This window comes from Panicum virgatum, chromosome 9N (assembly GCF_016808335.1).
Source record: "Panicum virgatum strain AP13 chromosome 9N, P.virgatum_v5, whole genome shotgun sequence".
Classification (NCBI taxonomy): domain Eukaryota; kingdom Viridiplantae; phylum Streptophyta; class Magnoliopsida; order Poales; family Poaceae; genus Panicum; species Panicum virgatum.
The window spans coordinates 19,512,116-19,532,801 of NC_053153.1; the positions used below are offsets into that span (position 1 = coordinate 19,512,116).

General features: G+C 54.7%; 2 protein-coding genes and 1 pseudogene across 2 annotated transcripts; 2 read left to right on the forward strand and 1 right to left on the reverse strand.

The window, feature by feature from the left end:
* Positions 1-12,329: 12,329 nt before the first annotated feature.
* LOC120692567 lies at positions 12,330-15,287 on the forward strand (annotated as a pseudogene).
* A 1,239-nt stretch (positions 15,288-16,526) lies between these two features.
* LOC120688824 (translation initiation factor IF-2-like) lies at positions 16,527-17,268 on the reverse strand. Its single transcript, XM_039971191.1, has 2 exons — positions 17,060-17,268; positions 16,527-17,010 (listed from the first exon to the last, which is right to left on the reverse strand). The coding sequence occupies exons 1-2, from the start codon at positions 17,266-17,268 to the stop codon at positions 16,527-16,529; spliced, it is 693 nt and encodes a 230-aa protein (XP_039827125.1).
* A 1,737-nt stretch (positions 17,269-19,005) lies between these two features.
* LOC120692106 lies at positions 19,006-20,019 on the forward strand. The gene has a single exon (XM_039975335.1). It carries the CDS (start codon positions 19,129-19,131, stop codon positions 19,795-19,797), a length of 669 nt encoding a protein of 222 aa, XP_039831269.1. The 5' UTR covers positions 19,006-19,128; the 3' UTR covers positions 19,798-20,019.
* The last annotated feature ends 667 nt before the right edge of the window (positions 20,020-20,686 follow it).

Here is a 20,686-nt window from a genome sequence, read left to right on the forward strand (position 1 = left end):
GCTGCGGCAGCAGCGGCTGGGGGCCAGAATGCACACGGCAAACGCCCTCGCCCGCAAGGTGGAAGCGGAGGTTCATGCCCAGTGCATCCCACCGCTCGCCACAGCGCCGCTGACTGCCGTGAGATCCAGAAGCTCGCGAAGCAGGTCAGTGGGCGGCGTGAGCAGTCCTCCAAGGACGGTTCACCCCCTCCTCGCCAGCGGGCCGGTAAGGAGAAGGCCTCCGACAGTGGGGCCGCCGCCAGGGAGAAGGAGCTGGGGTACCAATCCCCCGCTCGAGAGCTGAAGGGCGTCTACCACGACGACGACTCCGATTCCGACAACGGCGACCGCCGCAAGAAGCTGTACGTAATGTACGGCGGAAGCTGGGAGCTTGTCTCCCGACGGGATGTGAAGACCCTTCGCCGGGAGGTCCTCTCGGTGAAGCCGGGGGTCCCGAAGGCGGTGCCGCACCAAAGGTGGATGAACACCACCATCTCTTTCGGGCCATCCGACTGCCCGGAGAATATGGCCGGAGCTGGTGTACTACCTCTAGTCACCGCTCCTGTCATATCCAACGTGAGGCTCTATCACGTGCTGATTGACGGTGGAGCAGGCCTCAATGTCATCAGCTATGCAGCGTTCAAGCAGCTGCAGATCCCGGAGTCCAAGCTGACTCCCTCTCGCCCATTCTCTGGAGTGGGCCCACACCCGATGTTCCCTCTAGGGAGCATCACACTGCCGGTCACGTTCGGGACCGAGGAGAACTTCCGCACAGAGAGCGTTCTGTTCGATGTTGCGGAAGTAAACCTCCCGTCCAACGCCATCATTGGCCGGCCGGCGCTCTACCGCTTCATGGCCATTGCTCATTATGGGTATTTGGTCTTGAAGATGCCTTCCCCTGCCGGAGTCCTCACCGTGTAGGGCGACCGCACCGCTGCCGTCGCTGCAGTTGAGAGGCTGCATGCTCTGGCGGCAGAGGCTGCGCGTTCCGAGGAGGATCCGTCCACCTCGCAGCCCAAGGCGCCTACAAAGGCTCCCAAGGTCCAACCGTCCGATCCGGACCATGTTCCCGTGAAGACGGTGCAGATTGGAGCGGACTCCACCAGGACCACCCGTATCGCGGGGAACCTGGAGGAGAAATAGGAAGACGCGCTCATCGCTTTCCTCCGGGCAAATGTCGACGTGTTCACCTGGGAACCGTCACAGATGCCCGGGATCCCCAGGGAAGTGATCGAGCTCAATCTGAGGATCTACCCCGACGCCACGCCGGTGCGCCAGAAGCCTCGGAAGCAGTCCGTGGAGCGACAAAACTTCATCCGCGAAGAAGTCCACAAGCTCCTACATGCCGGCTTCATCGAGGAGGTCCACCACCCCGTGTGGTTGGCCAATCCGGTCGTCGTCCCAAAGGCCAACGGGAAGCTTCGGATGTGCATCGACTACACCAGCCTCAACAAGGCATGTCCTAGAGACCCCTATCCTCTTCCACGTATCGATCAGATCGTGGACTCCACCTCCGGGTGTGACCTTTTGTCTTTCCTAGATGCATACTCTGGTTTCCACCAGATTCAGATGTCTATAGAGGATAGGAAGCATACTGCCTTTGTAACAGTAGATGGGCTTTATTGCTACATTGTCATGCCGTATGGTCTAAGGAATGCCTTACCCACGTTTGTACGAGCTATGAACAAAACCTTCTGTAATCTGATTAGAGATGTTGTTGAGGTTTATGTCGATGACATTGTGGTCAAGACTAAGGTAGGGTCAACACTAGTGGAGGACCTGTCCCTCGTCTTCGACCGGCTCCGCGCCACGCGAACGAAGTTGAATCCCGAGAAGTGCATCTTCGGCGTCTCAGCAGGGAAGCTGCTGGGTTTCCTGGTCTCACATCGAGGCATCGAGGCAAACCCAGCCAAGATCAAGGTGATCGAAGCGATGAGGCCTCTTGGCCGCGTCAAGGATGCCCAGAAGCTCACTGGATCTCTCGCTGCTCTTAGCCGCTTCATATCGAGGCTAGCTGAGAGGGCCCTCCCCTTCTTCAAACTATTGAGGAGGTCCTGTCCATTCACTTGGACCGAAGAGGCTGAACAGGCCTTCCAGGAGCTGAAGCAACACCTCACCTCGCTGCCAGTATTGGTGGCTCCAGAGCCCGGTGAGCCGTTGTTTCTGTATCTTGCTGCGTCTGCGGAGGCAGTCAGCATGGTGCTGGTCGCCGAGAGGGCGGAGCAAGCTCGCCAGGGGGACACCAGGGTCTCCTCGGCCAAAGATGGTGAGCCGGACCCCAGACACGGGGGCCCGTCAGCCTCACCTCTGCCTGAAGCCCCGGACCCCGCACAAGGGGGTCCGGACGAGCCTTGTGCCAGTGGGAGCCCGGAGCCGCTGAGAACCCAAGGACCTGATGTGGTGGATAAGGGCGTGCCGGACCCGGTAACCAGGATCCGGACTGTCCAAAAGCCGGTTTACTACGTCAGTGAAGTCCTCCACGAGGCGAAGGCCAGGTATCTTGAGACGCATAAGCTTATCTATGCGATACTAATTGCGTCCAGAAAACTGCGCCACTACTTTCAGGCACATCGAGTTGTCATAGTGACCTCTTACCCGTTAAGAGCGATCCTGCACAACTCCAACGCCACAGGCAATATCGCCAAGTGGGCGGCAGAGCTGGCAGAGTTCCAACTGGACTTCCAACCACACCATGCAATCAAGAGCCAGATCCTGGCTGATTTCATAGCGGAGTGGACTCCTTCCCCAAGCAATCCTGGGGGTCCGGTCGTCAACGCTGGACCCCCGGAGCCGGAAATCAGGGCACCAGTCTTCACCGAGCCTCACTGGACACTCTTCTTTGACGGGTCCGCCCGCGAGAAGTGGGCCGGGGCTGGTGTGGTCCTCATCGACCCAAACGGAGATCAGCTGAAGTACATGGTGCACCTTGAGTTCAAGGCCACCAACAACATGGCGGAGTACGAAGCTCTGATCTTTGGCCTGACGCAAGCCCTCTCATTGGGGGTCCGGCAGCTTCTGGTGAAGGGCAACAATCCCCAGCTCACGGCATACCTCATACACGTGAGGAAGCTCGAGAATGACTTCGACGCCTTGGAACTACAGCACGTTCTCCACGAGCACAACTCAACAGCAGATGATCTCTCTGCGAGAGCATCTACCTGGGCTCCCGTGCCTGAAGGTGTCTTCGAAAGACGGCTGCAGAGACCTACCACCCAGCCTGTCGAGCTGGGTGAAGGGGATCAAGCTAGCACCTCAAAACCAGCGGTCCCGGCAGCACTCCACCTGTGGTGCCCAACCTGGGCCGTGTGCCCTGTAGAGGATCCTGGTGACCTCTCAGAGCCACACCCACCTTCTCAGGGAGCTCCCGATGCATGGATCTCCGAGATCCGGGACTACCTGAAAGATAACATCCTCCCTGATGACGATGTGTCCGCTGAGCGCATAGTCCGGTTGGCTAAATGCTACGCGGTGGTAGAAGGGGATCTCTACCGCCGTGGCGCCAATGGTGTCCTCATGCGGTGCATTTCCCAGGGAGAGGGCCGCGAGTTGCTCGCGGAGATCCATGGAGGCGAGTGCGGAAGTCATTCCTCCTCTCGCACGCTTGTTGGCAAGGCCTTTCGGCATGGCTTCTACTGGCCAACAGCACTCCAGGATGCGGTTGAGCTGGTAAGGTCCTGCAAAGCATGTCAATTCCATGCAAAGCAAATACACACCCTGGCTCAAGCTCTGCAGATGATTCCGCCCTCATGGCCATTCGCTGTGTGGGGTGTGGATATCCTGGGGCCATTCCCCCGGGCTGTCGGCGGGTACCGGTTCCTCTATGTCGCCATCGACAAGTTCACCAAGTGGCCGGAAGTTACCCCTGTGGTGAATATCACTAAGAAATCAGCAGTCGCCTTCCTCAGGTCCATTGTGTGCAGATTTGGCATCCCAAGCCGCATCATTGCGGATAACGGGACCCAATTCAAAAGCAGACTCTTCCAAGAGTACTGTGAGGACATCGGCATCCAGCTATACTTTGCGTCCGTAGCACACCCCCGCAGCAATGGACAGGTTGAGAGAGCGAATGCAGAGATCCTCAGGGGACTCAAGACCCGCACCTACAACTGCTTGAAGAAGCATGGTGCCAAATGGGTTGACGAGCTTCCATGCGTACTATGGGGCAACCGGACCACACCCAGCCGAGCCACCGGGGAGACTCCGTTCTTCCTGGTCTACGGGCTGAAGCATGCCTTCCCTAGAAATTCACCTGGGCTCACCACGGGTCCAGGCCTTTGACGAATCCATGCAGGAACAGCTGCGGCGCGACGACGTGGACTTCGTTGATGAGCGAAGGTGGCGAGCAGCAATCCGAAATGCACGCTACAACCAGGCGCTCCGGCGCTATCATCAACGGTTCGTGCACAGCAGGGAGCTCCGGGCTGGTGACCTCATCCTCAGACGGATCCTGAGCAGAGCAGGGCTTCACAAACTCTCCCCCAGCTGAGAGGGGCCCTTTAGGGTTACAGAGGTATGCCGGCCCGGATGCGTTCGCCTCGCCACAGAAGATGGAGTGCCGCTGCCCAACCCATGGAACATAGAGCATCTGCGTAAGTTCTACACCCAGGCAGAGCCAGAAAATAATCCTTTCCTTTGTAATAAGATAGAGTTACCGTGCGGCCCAGAGCAGTTGGGGGCCACCCTCGTAAACCCGACCTCTGGCATCCATCGCACCGTCGGCTAACGCGCGGCCCAGAACGGTAGAGGTCCGACCTCGTAAACCCAGTCTCTGGCATCCATCGCGCAAGCCATGTACAACAAGATTGCAAAGGAAATAATTTCTCCCAGTTCTGTCTTTGTGTCAAAATTTAAATTCGCATGCCGATTCTCAAAGTTTTTACCTCTCTAACCCCCCGCGGGGACCTCTGTCCTTGTTGCTACAACTAAGATCTGAGCTGAGTTGCTGGACTGCCGTACAGATCCGGACCCTCTTACTGCTGGAGAAGAGTCCAGACCCTTAGGGACCTACTCGGGAGAGCGGGTGCTTGTTTCCTGGGGTGGTCCGGAGTCCTGTGTAGCCGCTTAGCTGGTTCCGTACCCAAAAGCCTACACACTCCACCACCCTGTAACAAGTACTCTAGTACCTGGAGTCAGGTAATTAAGGGCCCGGACCCCGTTCCAGCTCAAGAGTTGGTTTCCTAAATCCAACACGGCATGCCCAGTCCTATATCTCAAAAGATTGAGTACAACAAAGTGATCGTGCTGTTTCCTGGAATGGTCCGGAGCCTTGTGTAGCGCCTTAGCCTGGTCCCGTACCCTAAGCCTACACACTCCACCACTCTGTAACAAGCGCTGATCAACCTGGACCTGCACATCTAGAGCCCCGGACCTTGTACCAGCCTGGCGCTGGTCACGGACGAGTCCCGCGGGCCTGTTACTAAGCTGTAAATTTGAAGTGGTGCACAGGTTAAGCCCTGATTGGTGGTAGCCTGCCTCAAACCATTGAGCCTACCTACCAGGGGTCCTAGCATCTGCTTCAAAGCCTTCATGCAGATCAAGATCCAGTCTCAATGGTAGACAGACTCAAAACAACTGAGTCTATCTTCCAGGGGGCCCGGAGCATCCGCTTCGTTCCACACATCACGAACGGATTCTGCATGCGCCAAGCAGCTAAGTTGCAGTATCATTGCTACTGTATAAGTGAACTTGATTCTTCTATATGTAGTCCTGTATACTACACAGGGAACAAGGCGCTAGCTCGTCTTACAGACTATGCTGCCCTATACCAAGGAGGTCCAGAGCATCTCCTACGGCTCACGTGGCAGACAGGTCCAATCAATTGAACCTATCCGCCAGGGGGCCAGGGCGCCGGGGCGCTGCATACCGCAAATCAACAGACAAACAGTTAAGTTGAAGTTTCTTCTACTTCAAAAATTTCAGCTAATACAAAGTTTGTTACATAATGCAAAAGGAAAAAGGTACAATGCCCCGCTCAAGGGTCCGCAGGTTCCCGCTTGAAGTAGGTGGCAACGAAGTCAACGACCTCTCGCACGCTGTCCCGAGCGGCGACCTCCGTCTCCGCTACAGGGCCATTGACCACGGGCGCCAGTGGCATGGCCGGGTCATGGCTCCGGAGGCAGGTCAGGATGTGCTCCGCCACCATCCGGATCAGCTCGCGACCCTCGGCTTCAAGCTGACCAGCAAGGACCAGCTCCAGACGATGGAGCCTATCCGAAGCAGAGCTCAGCACTGGGAGAGCGTCAGCTATCGAAGCTGGTGGCTCCGCCACCTGGATCGGGCTCATTCCCAATGGCACCAGTGCGAGGCTCGCTTCGGCCGCCCAGTCAGCGATCCGCTGGGCTCCCGCGCGCTGGTCCTCCTGGTGCTTCCGGACCGCCTCCTGGACTGCCTCTTGCACCCGGGTGTCCAGGGCCGCCTTGGCCACCTCCACCTCGCGGGACCTCTCCTCGAGCACGCGGGACCTCTCCTCGAGCTTGGCCTCCCTCTGCTCCGCCCACTCCTTCAGCTTCTTGAGCGAGTCTCGCTGGCGCCCAAGTTCTTTCTCTATGCCGGTGGCGTGAGCCGCCCGCTTGGCGAGGGACTTCCGGCCCTCCTCCAAATCCGCCTTGTCGGCAGTTAGCTGGCGGGCTCTCTCCTGCAGTTGTTCACGCCATCCCTGCAGAGTCGCAGAGAAGACGTCGAGCTCCTGCCTCCGGACCTCGAGGTCCTCGCTGCGAGTCTCTAGCTCGGACTGTTGAGCTGCGAGGTGAGCCTCGAGGTCGGACCGCTGAGCAGCGAAGCCAACAACCTCCAGGGTGATGTCCTGCTCCCGCTGCGCCAAGGATTTCTCTCGGTTTGACACAGCGAACTCTCAGTCAAACACCTTCCTAAGGTTGGCTCGGTAGGCCTCTTGGTCCGCCTTGAGCTTTGATCGAGTTTCCGCAGCGAGGGAGGCTTCAGCCTTCGTGCGCGCTTCCAGGCGGGTGTGACAGTCGGAGAGGCGCTGGTGCTCGCTCTCCAGGGCAGACCACTCCCGCCGGAAGGCCACCTCGGTGGAAGAGGTTGCCTCCTCGATCGACCGCCGAACCTGCAACAGCACCTGGGGAAGGGGAGTCGCATCCTCCTCCGGGAGTTGGAGCTGCAGGAGCCGCCTGCCAAAGACCACCTCCAACTCCTCCTCTGCAACCGGACTGGAGCTGGAGGTGGGGGCTTCCGCTGCGGCACTTGTCTCCGACGCCTCCGCTGCCACCACGTCGGGTGCGGCTGTGCCCAGCTCCGGCGCCCCTGCTGCCGCCGTGTCGGGCGCGGCCGAGCTCGGCTCTGGCGCCCCCGCTGCCGCCGTGTCGGGCGCGGCCGAGCTCGGCTCTGGCGCCCCCGCTGCCGCCGTGTCGGGCGCGGCCGAGCTCCGCTCCGGCGCCCCCGCTGCCGCCGTGGCGGACGCAGCCGTGCCCAGCTCCGGTGCCTCCGCCGCCACCGCGTCGGGTGCGACTGCGCCCAGCTCCGGTGCCTCCGCCGCCGCCGCGTCGGGTGCGGCTGCGCCCAGCACCGGCATCTCCACCACCTTTTCGGGTGCGGCTGCGCCCAGTACTGGCGCCTCCGCCGCCGCAGCGCCGGGGGCCGCGGCGTCCAGAGCCGGCATCTTAGCCGCCGCGGCATCGGGTGCGGCAGCACCCGGCACCGGCGTCTCCACCGTCGCCGTGTCGGGCGCGGCTGCGCCCAGCACCGGCACCCCCGTCGCCGCCGCCGCGTTGTGCGCTGCAGAGTCTAAAAATGACACGCCAGTCAGCATCACGTCATGCGCCACGGAGCTGGCAGCAGGTCGCCGTACCTGAGGGTCCCGCATCTGCTGTCGCCGTCGCCGCCGACGCCTGGACACCTGCCGATGTGCCGGCGAGGGTAGAAGAACCGCTGGGGCGAGGAGCCCTGGTGACAAAGCAGAAAAGCCTTCAAAAAACAAAACAGAGCACCGGCGCAAGGGAAGAGAGCAGGATGACACTAACCCAGAAGTACCGGGTACCCAGCATCCCCGGAGCCCGGGCCTCTTCTCTTGAGGCTGCTGCTGCCCTTGCAGCTGCGATGCAGGTGCAACCCGGGCTTGCTCCCGCTGCTGCCGTCCCTGTCGCTGCGGCATGGGCGCAACCCGGGGTCGCACCTGTTGCTGCTGTTGCCGCCCGCGTGCCTGCTGCCGCTGCTCTTGCGGCTGTTGCTGTTGCTGCTGTTGCTGCTCTTGCTGCCGGCGGGAGGAATTCCTCGGCGGCGATGGTGGTGGTCCAGTCGCCCCAGAGGGCCCGTGGGGGCCGGCAGCCCGGGAGCTACCTTGGCCTGCGCCCTCGGAAGACCTCTGGCGCTTCGCGGCGGGCTCCGAGACCAGGGTCCCGTCGCCCCGGAGTAGCCTGCGCCGGACTGCGTCGCCCGACGATGCACCGGAGCTGCCCTGTGCCCGGCTGGAGCCGGCTGCGGCCGCGCTGCTAGCCGCGGCCTGCTTCCCCTTCGTGGTGGCGCCGGACCCCGCAGCACTCAGCGTGGCTTGATCCCCGGACGCGCCAGGGATCCGGAGCCCACGATTCGCGTCGCCTCCGGTTTGGCGTGGGGCCAGTCCCCCGTCGTCCAGGGTTGGCAGGGTGGCCAGCACCGCCGTCCTCGCGGAGTCCTCGCAGAGGGGGACTATGCTCTGCGGGAGGATCAGGTTCTCCGGGATGAAGGCGTCCCCAGTCACGTTCCACACCAGAACCTCCAAGGCCTCCTGAGTCAGGTCGCTCCCCTCACCGCGTTGGGTCCTGCTGCAGTCGTTGAGGCCGGTGAAGTTCCACGCAGGACGCGGCCGCTGCTTCAGGGGAGCGATCCGGCGCTTCACGAAGTCTCCGAGCACGTGCCACGAGGTGAGGCCGCTCTCCGACAGTGACCTAATCTTGTCCAGCACGGAGTCGAACTCCGGCTGCAGCGACGGCTTGGCCCTCCAGGATGCCTTGTCGGAGGCGGGCCCCTCGGTCGGCAGGGCGAGGCGCTCGTTGGCTTCGGTGGTGGCGATCACCCAGTCCCTGCGCCACTCCTCCCACTTTCCGCCAGCAAGGCCGGGAATGTAAGGAGTCGCCAGGTCACTCCTCACCTGGAAGTAGTACCCCCCCCCACCTCGTCCTTGCTCCTTCCGGACCTCACCAGAATGAAGAAATAGCGGAAGAGGATGACGCAGGGCCGAACTCCCACGAACATCTCGCATAAATGCACGAAGATGGACGTCAGGAGGAGGGAGTGCGGCGTCAGATGCTGAAGTTGGAGGCCGAAGTCTTCCAGCAGCAGCAGCAGGAACGAAGAAATCGGCAGTCCCATGCCGGTGGAGATGTGCGAGATAAATAGCACAAACTCCCCGGCGCGGAGGTTGCCAAGGGGAACCGAGCCTGCTCGCACCCCCAGCCGGTCTCCTGAGCACTCCATCCCAGCAGACGGCGCACTGTGTTCAACTCTCCCTCGGTCTGGTAGCGGCGGGGATGAACAAGGGACGCCATCTCTCGGTGGAGTAAGAAGCAACCTGTGCGGGGGAGAAAGGGGCGAGGAAAGCTCGAAAGCAAAGGGGCGCAAAGGTTGGAAGGAAGAAGGCGAATGCGGGAAAGTAACCGCGGAATGCGGATTCATCCCAATATAAGCCCGAATCAACCAGCGCACCCCGGAACCGTCGCCGGAACCCAAGCGACGCCCGCGCCTGGAGTTAACCGCCCAGTCCATGACGTGGGGGCCCAGGCCCACCTGGCGGGGTGAGCGGGTAACCAACAAGGGTGCGAAAAGATGGGATCTGAACCGTCGCCCACGCGTGCGCGGAGCGAGGCGGAAGCCGAGCTGACGTGCACGTATTAAGCGCTGGCATGGCCGAGCTTTTCGGGAACTGCGCCGGTGGTAAATGATCCATTTACTCTGGCCGTAAGAATGCCGAGCGTCGCGTGCATGACTAGGTGTACCACTGTGTGCGGGGGCCACGAGTCAATAAGCCGTTGCGATGTGATGAGGCAGCGAACAATCCGATGGATGGTCAAAGCCGGTCAAGACCTCTGCAGAAAGAAACTTCAAGCTATGTAGAGCCAAATCGCGGTAGTGGCCCCACCTGCGGGTTCGTACCTCCCCCAAGGTGGGCCCGGGGGCCACTGTCGGTACCCTGTAGCAGGGATACCCACTCTTACCGCAGCAAGACAGGACCCGCGTAGTTATCCGTAACTACGCGTAAGGACGGAGTAGCCAGGCCCCTCCGGTCAGGCTCTTCCCTCACCAGGCCAACGGCCCCCGACCCGTTCCCCGCCTGGGGATGGGTCCGGAGACGCCACGTGTCTCTAAGGAAGGGAAGCTCCGAGCTGACAGCCGAGGCCTCGGACCACCCATAGGGGTCCGGGACCTGCTGCGCCGTCCGGACCCCCTTACCGTGCGGGGGTCCGGAGCCGCCACGTGTCCCGGAGGCACGGGCGCGGGCTCGTGCGCGAGTCCTCCGCAAGGGGGACTCGCCCACCCACCGCATTTAATGCGGATGGTTGACGCATGCTCTGCCGCCGCAGCACGCGGGACAGCCTTTGTCAGGCCCCGCTGTGCACTGCGTATTACCAAGGTGCACAGTGCAGCCGCCTGTGCCGCGCCCGCGCAGAGCCCGTCAGCCGCATTAAATGGATACGACGGCACGACACTTTTCCATCATACCGCCTACGCCGCTCCCTACACAGTCGTTCAGCTACGTGGCAGGCGACGCCGCTGGCTACGACGGGCGCCGTTCCGACAAGACAGCGCCTAGACATGCTGAACGGGAGACTCCAAGAGTAGGCAAAGATATCTAGAGAAAGATCTCCTTTGCCTGCAACGCCATAATGATGAACAGTACTATATTTTATACCGCATCGCTGGGCCCACTTGTCGGGGTCCCGGCAGCCATGTACGCGCCTCCCTTGAGATATAAAAGGGAGGCACTCGCTGTGTACAGGACAGGCCGGACGGACACAAGCTCTCGCAGCTCTCACACTCTCGTGGGGAGGCAATACAACACATAGTGGACGTAGGGTATTACGCTCCGGCGGCCCAAACCACTCTAAATCTTGCTGTGTTCATCGTGTTCTTGAGTGAGATCGTTCTGGGACTAGCTAACCCCCGAGTACACATCCTCTGGGCTAGGGCGGGTGCATTCCGCCACCCGGCCGTGGTTGCAGCTCCACGACACACCTAAATTACTTGCCAGGCTTCCTTTTTTCCCATTACTATACTATACTAACGGACCAAGAATTGGGGATCTCCCGTGCGTTCTGGCCCACGTGGCCCGTGCACTATTCATACGGGTCCCACATACTGTTCAGGCGGAATCCACGTGGGATCCACGTACTATTCAGGCGGGACCCACGTGGGATCCACGTACTATTCAGGCGGGACCCACGTGCACTGTTCATGCGGATCCCACATACTATTCATGCGGGTCTCACGTAATATTCTTGCGGGACCCACATAGAACCCACGTACTTTTCAGGCGGGACCCACGTACTATTCAGACGGGACTAGACCTGGGCATCCTCCGGGCCGGGTCGGGTTCGGGTCGGGCCAAAAAAAGCCCGGTGTTTTTTCTAGCGGCCCGTGCCCGACCCGACCCGGTGGCCGGGCCGTAAAATTGAGCCCGCACCCGACCCGACAGCCAGTCGGGTCGGGTTCGGGTCGGGTCGGGCCGGGCCTATGTAAAATGTCGGGTTCCTTCGGGTTTTTCGGGTTTCGGGTCAAAATTTTTAGCCCGTGCCTGGCCCGTCAGTCATACCGGGTCAAAAATTTTGACCCGAGCCCGCCCATCAAACTCTTCGGGTCGGGCTATTTTCGGGCGGGTTGGGTCGGGTCCGTCGGGTCGGGCAGCCCATGCCCAGGTCTAGACGGGACCCACGTGGGACCGACGTACTATTCAGGCGGGACCCACATGAGCCCACGGTTCTATTTAGTTAGTCTCCTTATCTTTAAAAAAATATTATCCTTCCATTATTTGATAATACAAAATATATTTAACTATTTTCTACATACAAAAATAATAACAAAATTTTGTATACTACATTCACATGTGGTAGTTGTACTATTTTTTGGATTTGGTTTCCCTCCGCAAACTCACAAAATATAATTGAATTGTTCATTCATTTCTAATCTTATTTTTTCCTACTAAAATAATTAAACTATACCTATTGACAAAAAAAAAAGAATTCGTAAGCAAAAATTATCTGTTCCTCTATACTAGAATTCTTGAAATTAGCTTGCTCTCGGACTCTAAACTATTATGCCGCTTAATTGTAATTAGATTTAACTCAATATATCGATATGATGTTGCTTCGAATATAGTAGCGGACAATATCTTTTTATTAATATTTTAGGTCAATGTCTGCCATGAATTAGAAGTTACTCTCCCATCTCTCCATCCGTCCATGGCGATGCCGCCGGGCCGCCCGTGGGCGGAGCTGCACCACGACCTCCTGGTGGCGATCAATGACCCGCGTGGGCGCCCCGGGCCTGCTCTCCGGCGGCGCGCCCCGCGCCTGCTCCTCGTGGCGGGCCGCGGCGCGGGACCCGCTCGCGTGGCGCCGGGTCGACCTCCGCGACTGGGCCGCCCTCACCTCCGGCCGCCGCGCCGCGGGGCCGGGGCCCTCCGGCGCTCGGGTCCCCGTCCACGCCGCGCTCGCCGGCATCTTGGACGTCGCCGCCACGCTTGCGGAAGGGCGGATCGAGGCCGTGCTGCTCCCCGAAATCGCGGATGAGGATCACCTACTGTTCCTCGCTGAGAGGTGAAAAATGCTTCCCCTTGTTTCTTCGATCTTTTTTGTTGTGGTTGTTTTCCGTAGGGAAATTTCGGTTGACCCTAGGCTATGGTAGGGGGTCTTGTATTCGCGTCAAATCCTCCCAAATCGGCTTATTTAAAGAGATAGATTTGATCCTACGTGAATATGTTTCTTTCGTTTCTGTGGATAGACGCCAGATACTTGTTAGTTTGCATATGGATGCGCTGCTGATTTTATAATTGTTCTTTGCGTGATTGCTGTCTGAGTAAGTATTGAAGCAAATGGCATTGTTCATTTGCAATAACAATTAAAGGATATCGTAGATTCGTAAGGAACATAGATGGGAATTGTTGTTTCACTTGCTATTTCTCGATGGTGCTTGTGCCTTCACTTTATTTATTCCCCAAACAATCTGAAAAATATGGTAAATTTATCTGTACCCATTTCTGTTTTTTTATTTAGTGGGAATAGTTGTTTCTGGACATTATGCATTTACCGCATGGTATGAAACCGACGTTGAAGAGGTGTAGTGATCCAAGGAATAATGTTGCTTCTGCCCGGTGGGTAGAAAAATACTACATCTAGGACTTTCTGTTATAAGGTTTGTTACCTTTCTTCAGTGCAGCCATAGTGAAACATCTAGCACCGATAACTTAGGAACAGCCACGCTGCTGATGAACCTGGATTTTGAAATGGCCAGTCAAAAGCAACCATAAATTAGAAGAAAACTATGTCTAAACTGAATATAATCTATGGGAGCTTGATAGGTTGTGCCTGTGCTGCTGTGTGGGATCACCTGTGCAATGTTGAAGCTTCTATGGTCATATTGTTATCTGTAATCTTTGGAGTAGTGAGGTAGTGCCTTGTAATTTGTAAGCCATCAGCCATGTGTGCCTGTATATCGTATCCGTGTTGCACTAAATATGCCACTGCTGTCAGCATTCTCTGAAAATACTTTTTTGGTCATACAAATATCTGACGCACAACTACACAAGTATCTCAGATCATATTTCACCATAACATGTATGGGCTATTTCAATCTTACATCCGTCTGAGTCAATTTAATGACTATATTGTCTTTGTGTGTGTTTTTGCCCTTTGGGTGTATGGTGTATCATATTATAGATCAAAAACACATTGCCCGTTGAAGAAAACAGAGCAGTAAGGTTGATCACAAAGTATGAAACAGGGGGTTTTATGCTCTGATTTGCTCCCTTCAATGTAGTAAACACATCCCAAAGTGTTTCCCTTTTTATGTAAAGTAGCAAAAAAAAAAATTGAAATTATTATGGTGCTAAAATGTTACTTTCCATCATGTACATATTTAATCTATGATCTATCTTTTGTTTGGATCAACAACAGTATTACAGAATGCCTTGGCCCTTGTTTGTACAGGAAGATTTAATTATCGATTTCATGCAGTTATATTAGTTGAATAAACTTCATTCAGTTCTTTGATCATAATGATGGATGTGGTTTGTACTTACTGGTGACAATCGTTTGATGTCCTTTTTTTTTGTCAATCTGTTCCCAGCTCCAGTTTACACACTCAATTTTATAATTTTTGTTATTGTTAGAGCACGAGCAGGCTGGGTGGTGTGTGAATGTTATCTTCAACGCAAATTTTCTGCAACCACTAACTTTGTAAAATGATCCCTTGCTTTTTTTTATTCCAAATCAACTGTGTGTGGTTTTCACACTGTTTCTATTGCTACATTCCTATTGTTATGAACTCTCAGAACAGTTATCATCAACATATGGCAATGTGCTTTTCGTTTCACATGGATTTGGATCCCTAATCGGCTAACAGTTGACCTACTGAAAGTCTGAGTTAGATTTCTTTCTGTTTTTTCCCAGGTGTCCTAACCTGCAGTATTTCAGCCTTCCTAGCACTTGTATGACTTACGATCAGTTCTGTAAGGCAATAGGCGAACTTCGTTCACTTAAAGGCATGGCAGTGGATGAGAGTCTTATCAACTATGATGTCCTCCTCCACGTGCATCAGTGCTGCCCAGACTTTGTGGAACTGAAGGTGTCTGCTTTGTACGTGGATGAAGAGATGGCTTCAGTCATCTGTACCTCTCTTCCTCAGCTAAAGAAGCTCGAGATACCAAATTCAGATATGCCTGCTTCTGCTATAATAATGTTCCTTGATTGCCTAGAGGAGCTTGGGTACCTGGACATATCAGGTTATGAGACATCCACGATCTCCAGCGTTGTTCTTGAAAAAGCTTCACGTCTCAAGGTCTTTCTGTGGAACTCCAAGTTTGAGCTCGGGGAGTTTGTAGACTGCTCGAACTGTGGGGAGCACAACATTAACCCTGGAGGGCCCTGTAAGTGCATGATGGAGAACAAGGTGATGGACTGGCTGGCTGGACCGGGATAGGCTTCCTGAACCATGGGCGTCTGTGGTTTTTTGTTGTTAAATTATGATGTTTCTCAGTTTGTAAAATGTCAGCCCTTGTTATATTTGGTGTTTGAGCCATGTAACAGCAAATCCGGCACTTGGAACTTTTAACTGCAGTGCCATTAATGCCTTCTCTGAGGTAAAGGATCGATTGATTTCCATGACTGTTCTTCATGCATTCGAGTAACAGTCTTTTTTTACGATAACTTGTGCCAATTGTTAATGCATGAATCGAGTTTCTGCCCCAGACAGCAGAGTTATCATGATAGCTTACCCGTGTTGTGCGATGGCTAGTGATTGCGGAACACGGTTTCGTGGCGCGCACGGGTGAGCACGATGGTCTGCCATAGAAAGTATTCCTCCGTATTGGTAAAAGAAGTCGTTTTGGACATATTTTGTGTCAAATATTGGGAATATAAATCATCAATAACTTTTAAATTGTTGAGTTTGCAAATGTAAAAATTATATGAATAGATTTGTCTTGAAAAAGACTTTCATAAAAGTATGCATATCTCAGTTTTCTATAAATATTTTTATAATAACAAGGGGTCAAAGTTATGTTGTGGAGACCGTGTCGTTGTCCTAAACAACTTCTTTTACCAGCACGGAGGGAGTACAGAGTAACAGGCAGAGGCAGGGAGGGCGAGTTCGACTCGGAGAGACTTTTCACACTGTGGTCCCACCGATCAGTTTTGTTCAACTTTGATTAAATTTATAGAAAAATATAACATCTATACTATCAAACATCATCAAAACATTATCATAATAGGTTTGATGAAACAAATTTAGTATAATGTTATTATATTTTTCTATAAATCAGATTAAAAGTTGGAAAATTTCGACTCAAAATAAAGCTAATACGATATGTAAATAAAAATGAAGTAGTCGATAAAGCAAGTGTCCCATTTGGGTCAAAAGATCTACACGTTGTCAAAAAAAATGTTCATCAAGTAGCAATTAAATATATTATAAACAGCATTTTGACTAATGCATAAACAATTTTGTTGCATGCTCATCAATCCTGCCTAGAGTTTCAAAAAAAGTAAAACCACATTTGTTTGCACCAACACACTCAAATGCAAAATGATGGAAAGCTCCATCAATTTGATTGACCATGCATGGACGAGCTCGAATAAAAGAAAGCATGAGGATAGTTCACTTTGCCTCCGAAAACGAAACGCGATGCAGTGAAAAACATCGTTTACTATCTTGCGATTTTGGAGGCTCCAAGCTTGCACGGCTGCTTGTAGCGCCTCCCATGTCACAAAGCGTACCCAAGACAGAAGAAGAATTCAACAAACCACAAGCGCAAAAATAAAACCTAATCAATCACACGTCCCACAACACCAAATCGGAACCTATTCTTGTTCCGCCTAGCAAGATCTTGAGCGCAGCAACGCCTAGTAGTAGTCGTCCTCGAAGAAGTCGTCGTCGTCGTCCGGCGGCCGATCGTCCGCGGGGCGGCCCCGGCAGCTCCCGCACCGGAAGCTCCTCTTCCCGTTGGTGGTGCACGCGCCGCAGGCCGGGCACTTGTCCCTGGCAGGCGAAGTGGGCCTTGGGCCCTTCGGAGGCAGCGGCGAGCTCCGCGAGCCCTTCTCCGGGGGCCTCGACGCCTGGTGCGCGTAGCTCGACGTCGTCGGCGCCCCAGCAGCCCTCGACGCCGTCGCAGGAGGCCTCCGCTGCATCTGCACGACCTGCGGCCGCGGCCTCGGCGGCGTGGCCTGCTGGCGGTACTGCGGCTGTGGTGCGGGTTGGCTGGCCCTGGCCGGCGCCGCGCCTGGCGGGTGCCTGGCGGAGAGCGCTTCCCAGGCGGCGTGGACGAGCTTGAACGCACCGTCGGCGGCGGCGCAGGGGTTCTTGTCGGGGTGCACGAGGAGACAGAGCCTGCGGTGGTGCGTGGGTGACGGGCTGCCGCAGGCCCAGCACGGCGTACCAGCACTCGGGCGGCCCCCGCGCCGCGGCGGCGTGCACGTCGTAGGCCGCCGCGACCCGCGCCGCGCCGGGGAGCCCCGGCGCGAGCCTGACCGCGGACTGCATCCACTGCCGCGCGCCGTGGACGTTGCCCGCCAGGAAGCACTTCTCGGCGAGCGCCTGCGCCCTGCGGGCCTGCTCCTCCCTGGCTCCGGCGGTGTCGTCCGCCATGGCTGCCGCTGCGCCCGCGCCCGCGCGCGCCGGATTGGTGGTGGTGCTGGGGTGCGTCATACGGCCGTGGACGTTGGTCGCGTCGCCGACGTGGTGGATTTATTTATAGGCGGCGGCGCGACGATGATGGATGGGGAGGTGGTCGTGGCGGCGGAGTTCGAGGCTTTTGTTTAGTTGCAGGTTGTAAAGTTTTTGAAAATGTTTTTTATATTTAAAATATTAAATATAGACTAATCACAAAATAAATTATAGAATTAAATCGCGAGACGAATTTAATAAACCTAATTAATTCGTCACTAGAAATTATTTACTGTAGCATTATTGTAGCAATTTAACGCCTAATTACGGCCTATGCAGGTTTATTAGATTCGTCTCGCGATTTACAGATAAATTGTGCAATGTGTTTTTTATTTCGTCTAGATTTAAGTCTCCATACAGATATCGAAAAAAATTGAAATTTTGAACTTTGCAAAAGGGGCGAGTCGGAGTCGGCGGGACCGACGCGGACAGGGCCCGGGGCTCGGATTCTGTTGCGGTTTCGTGGCACCCACGGTTGATCAGGCAGGGTAGTAGGGGTGGATTCCCCACGAAGGATCTGGCTTTTTGCATTTCCCCAAGGATGCGGACGGGTGGGAGCCGGAATCGGAGGAGCTAAAATTTTCGGCTGCTCCAACTTCTTGCTAGTTTTTTTTTTTTTTTTGAGAAACTCTTGCTAGTTCTTCTTGTCGCCCACAAGCGAATTCTAGACAGGCCAAAAGTAGCCCACAAGCTGTTGGGCCAATGTAGCCCATAAGGCCTTCTTCTCGTTTTCGATTTTTTATCGTGCTCTAGCATATGCACCGAGTCACTGATGATACCTAAGGATGGATCTAAACATCCGAATTCTTAAAACAAATTTGATATTTTAAAATAGGTATGCTTAAAATTTTATGCTAATCTTTTTTTTATATTATCAAACATATTATTACACATAAGAATAAAATTTTGTATAAATTTTTTTATGTATTATTTGCTCCCTACAATTAAAAAGTTGAAAAAAGATTCGTATCCGTATCCGATCCGTATTCGAATTTTTATATCTATTATTTGAGAATATATATGATAAATTTGAGGTTTATTTTTTATGAATCTTTACAAGATCAATGTTAAATACAAGACTATAAATTTATATAATAAATTCTATATCTTATTTGTCCATAATTGAAAAAAAATGACCAAAAATCTGACATTCGAATAGACATCCGAATCCATCCTTAATGATACCTGCACTGCATCTGCATGTGCCCGGATTTTCCACATCAGACATCAATGTGTGCTGATGGGCAGTACGCGTCGCTGTTTTGACAAAACCCTGCCATGAATGCCAATGGAGCGTCATCCACATCGAGGGCCATGTTTGGATAAAACCATCAAAATTTTTGCACAAAAAGACGAATGCATGCATGAAGTATTAAACGAAGTTTATTTGCAAAACCCTTTTAGAAATGGGTGTAATTTTTCGAGACGAATCTAATGAGCCAAGTTTCATTATTATTGGCTACAGTGATGCTACAGTAACCGCGCTCAATCATCCTCTAATCATGCGGTCAAAGACCTCGTTAGCTAGAGCAACTGCTACAGTACCACAGTTGTGAAGGTAATTTTATAATTAGACTTTATTTAATACCACTAATTAGTAGTCAAAGCATCGTTTCTCTCTCATCAAAACTTTTCCACCCTTCATCCAAACACGGCCGAGCATCAACCGTGCTACAACAACTTCTTGCTACCTTCGTCCCTAAGCAACACGACCCTCTATAACACCTTCCTCCCCCAGCAACTACTCCTCACAGACTCAGCAATCTCTCACATCGTGAAAAAATGGTGACCGTCGATCCGAAAGCCGCCGCCTCCGCCCACCAGTTCACCGTGGTCATCGACGGCGTCGAGACGGCCGTCCACGAGGGCGTGCTCCGGTGCGGCGGCGGCGGCACGGTGGCCGTGGTCGGCCCGGGCGTCCTCGAGGTGACCCGCCTCCGGCACGTCGTGGTGCGCGGCGGCGGCGGCGGCGACGTCCGCTTCGCGCGGTGCGAGTACGCGGCCGCCGAGGACTGCGCCGCGGCGTCGTTCCGCCGCTGCGGCGCGGTGCGCGTGGACGGGGCCCGCGGCGTGGCCGTGCGCCGGTGCCGGTCCGCCGACGTGGAGCGCGCGGGCGCCGCGCGCGTCCGCGGCGCCGGGGAGCTGCGCGTGGGCCGGTGCCGGGAGGCCGACCTGGCCGGGTGCGCCGACGCGGCCGTGGCGCGCTGCCGCGCGGCGCGCGCCGACTGGTGCGGCGCGCTCGCCCTGGGCCGCTGCGGCTCCGCCGACGTCACCCGCTGCGGCGCCGTGCGCGTCGACCGCTGCCGCGACGCCAGCGTGTCCGGGTGCGGCGCCGTCGCGGTGCGCCGCGGCAAGGTGAGCGTGGTCGAGGCGCTCAAGCCCGTGTCGCCGCCGGTGTACCAGCAGGCAGAGCCTGTCCTAGCGGCGCCGGTGGAAATCATGAGCAAGTGATGCCGTCGTACGGCCAGCTACCATGATAGGTATCAGGATGATATGATATTTTCATATTTGTGTCATGATGGGGGACGGGGAGGGGAGCCGGATATATACGAAGAACTATACGCTTTTGGCTGTGTGTTTTCCATTTATGTAAGCATCTTGCCTATGTATCATGGAGTATGTACGTTATAACAATATAATAAATCAAAATAATACTATCTTTGTTCTCTAATATATGCCATTGATTACTTCTTTTTCAGCTAACAAACGCCATAGGAGTATATAAGGAACGGTGGGAGTAATATTGAGCTTGATCATTGGTTTTTTATTCACCAGTAAAATTCACCGACGGCCCTTGAATTTGGCAGCGAGTGCCATTCCAGTCCTTATACTTAAAAAATAACCATCTAACTACAGTAACTATGCTTATGCTTCGGCCCCAAGCGCAGACCCGCGCACCTCTGTGGTGAATTTTACTCTTTATTCATTGGCCATTGAGATCATTGTTTTCTAAATTTATTCCAGAAACTACAGCTTTTCCATTCCGTGGTACGTAACTTCACTAGGCCTTGTTTAGTTCTCTTTGCCAAATTTTTTTAGTTCTCTTCACAAAATATGCGTCCCGGAATCTCATGACATGTCAATCCAATTTTCCAGATGTACTGATAGGGATGTGTGCGCGCGTATCATAGAGGTATGTGCGGACACGCTTACATGAGGGTCAATTCCCGTGGATTTGCGTTTGAGGCGCAGCTCGATTCGTTGTTCAAATGCTGGCATATGGACAAAAGTCATTCCGAACTTATCTGCATCAAAATAACGTGGTGATTCGGCTCCCACCTAGAGATGGTAAATGACTTAAATTTTTTACCTATGTGATTTAAGGGTCGAGCCATGAAAG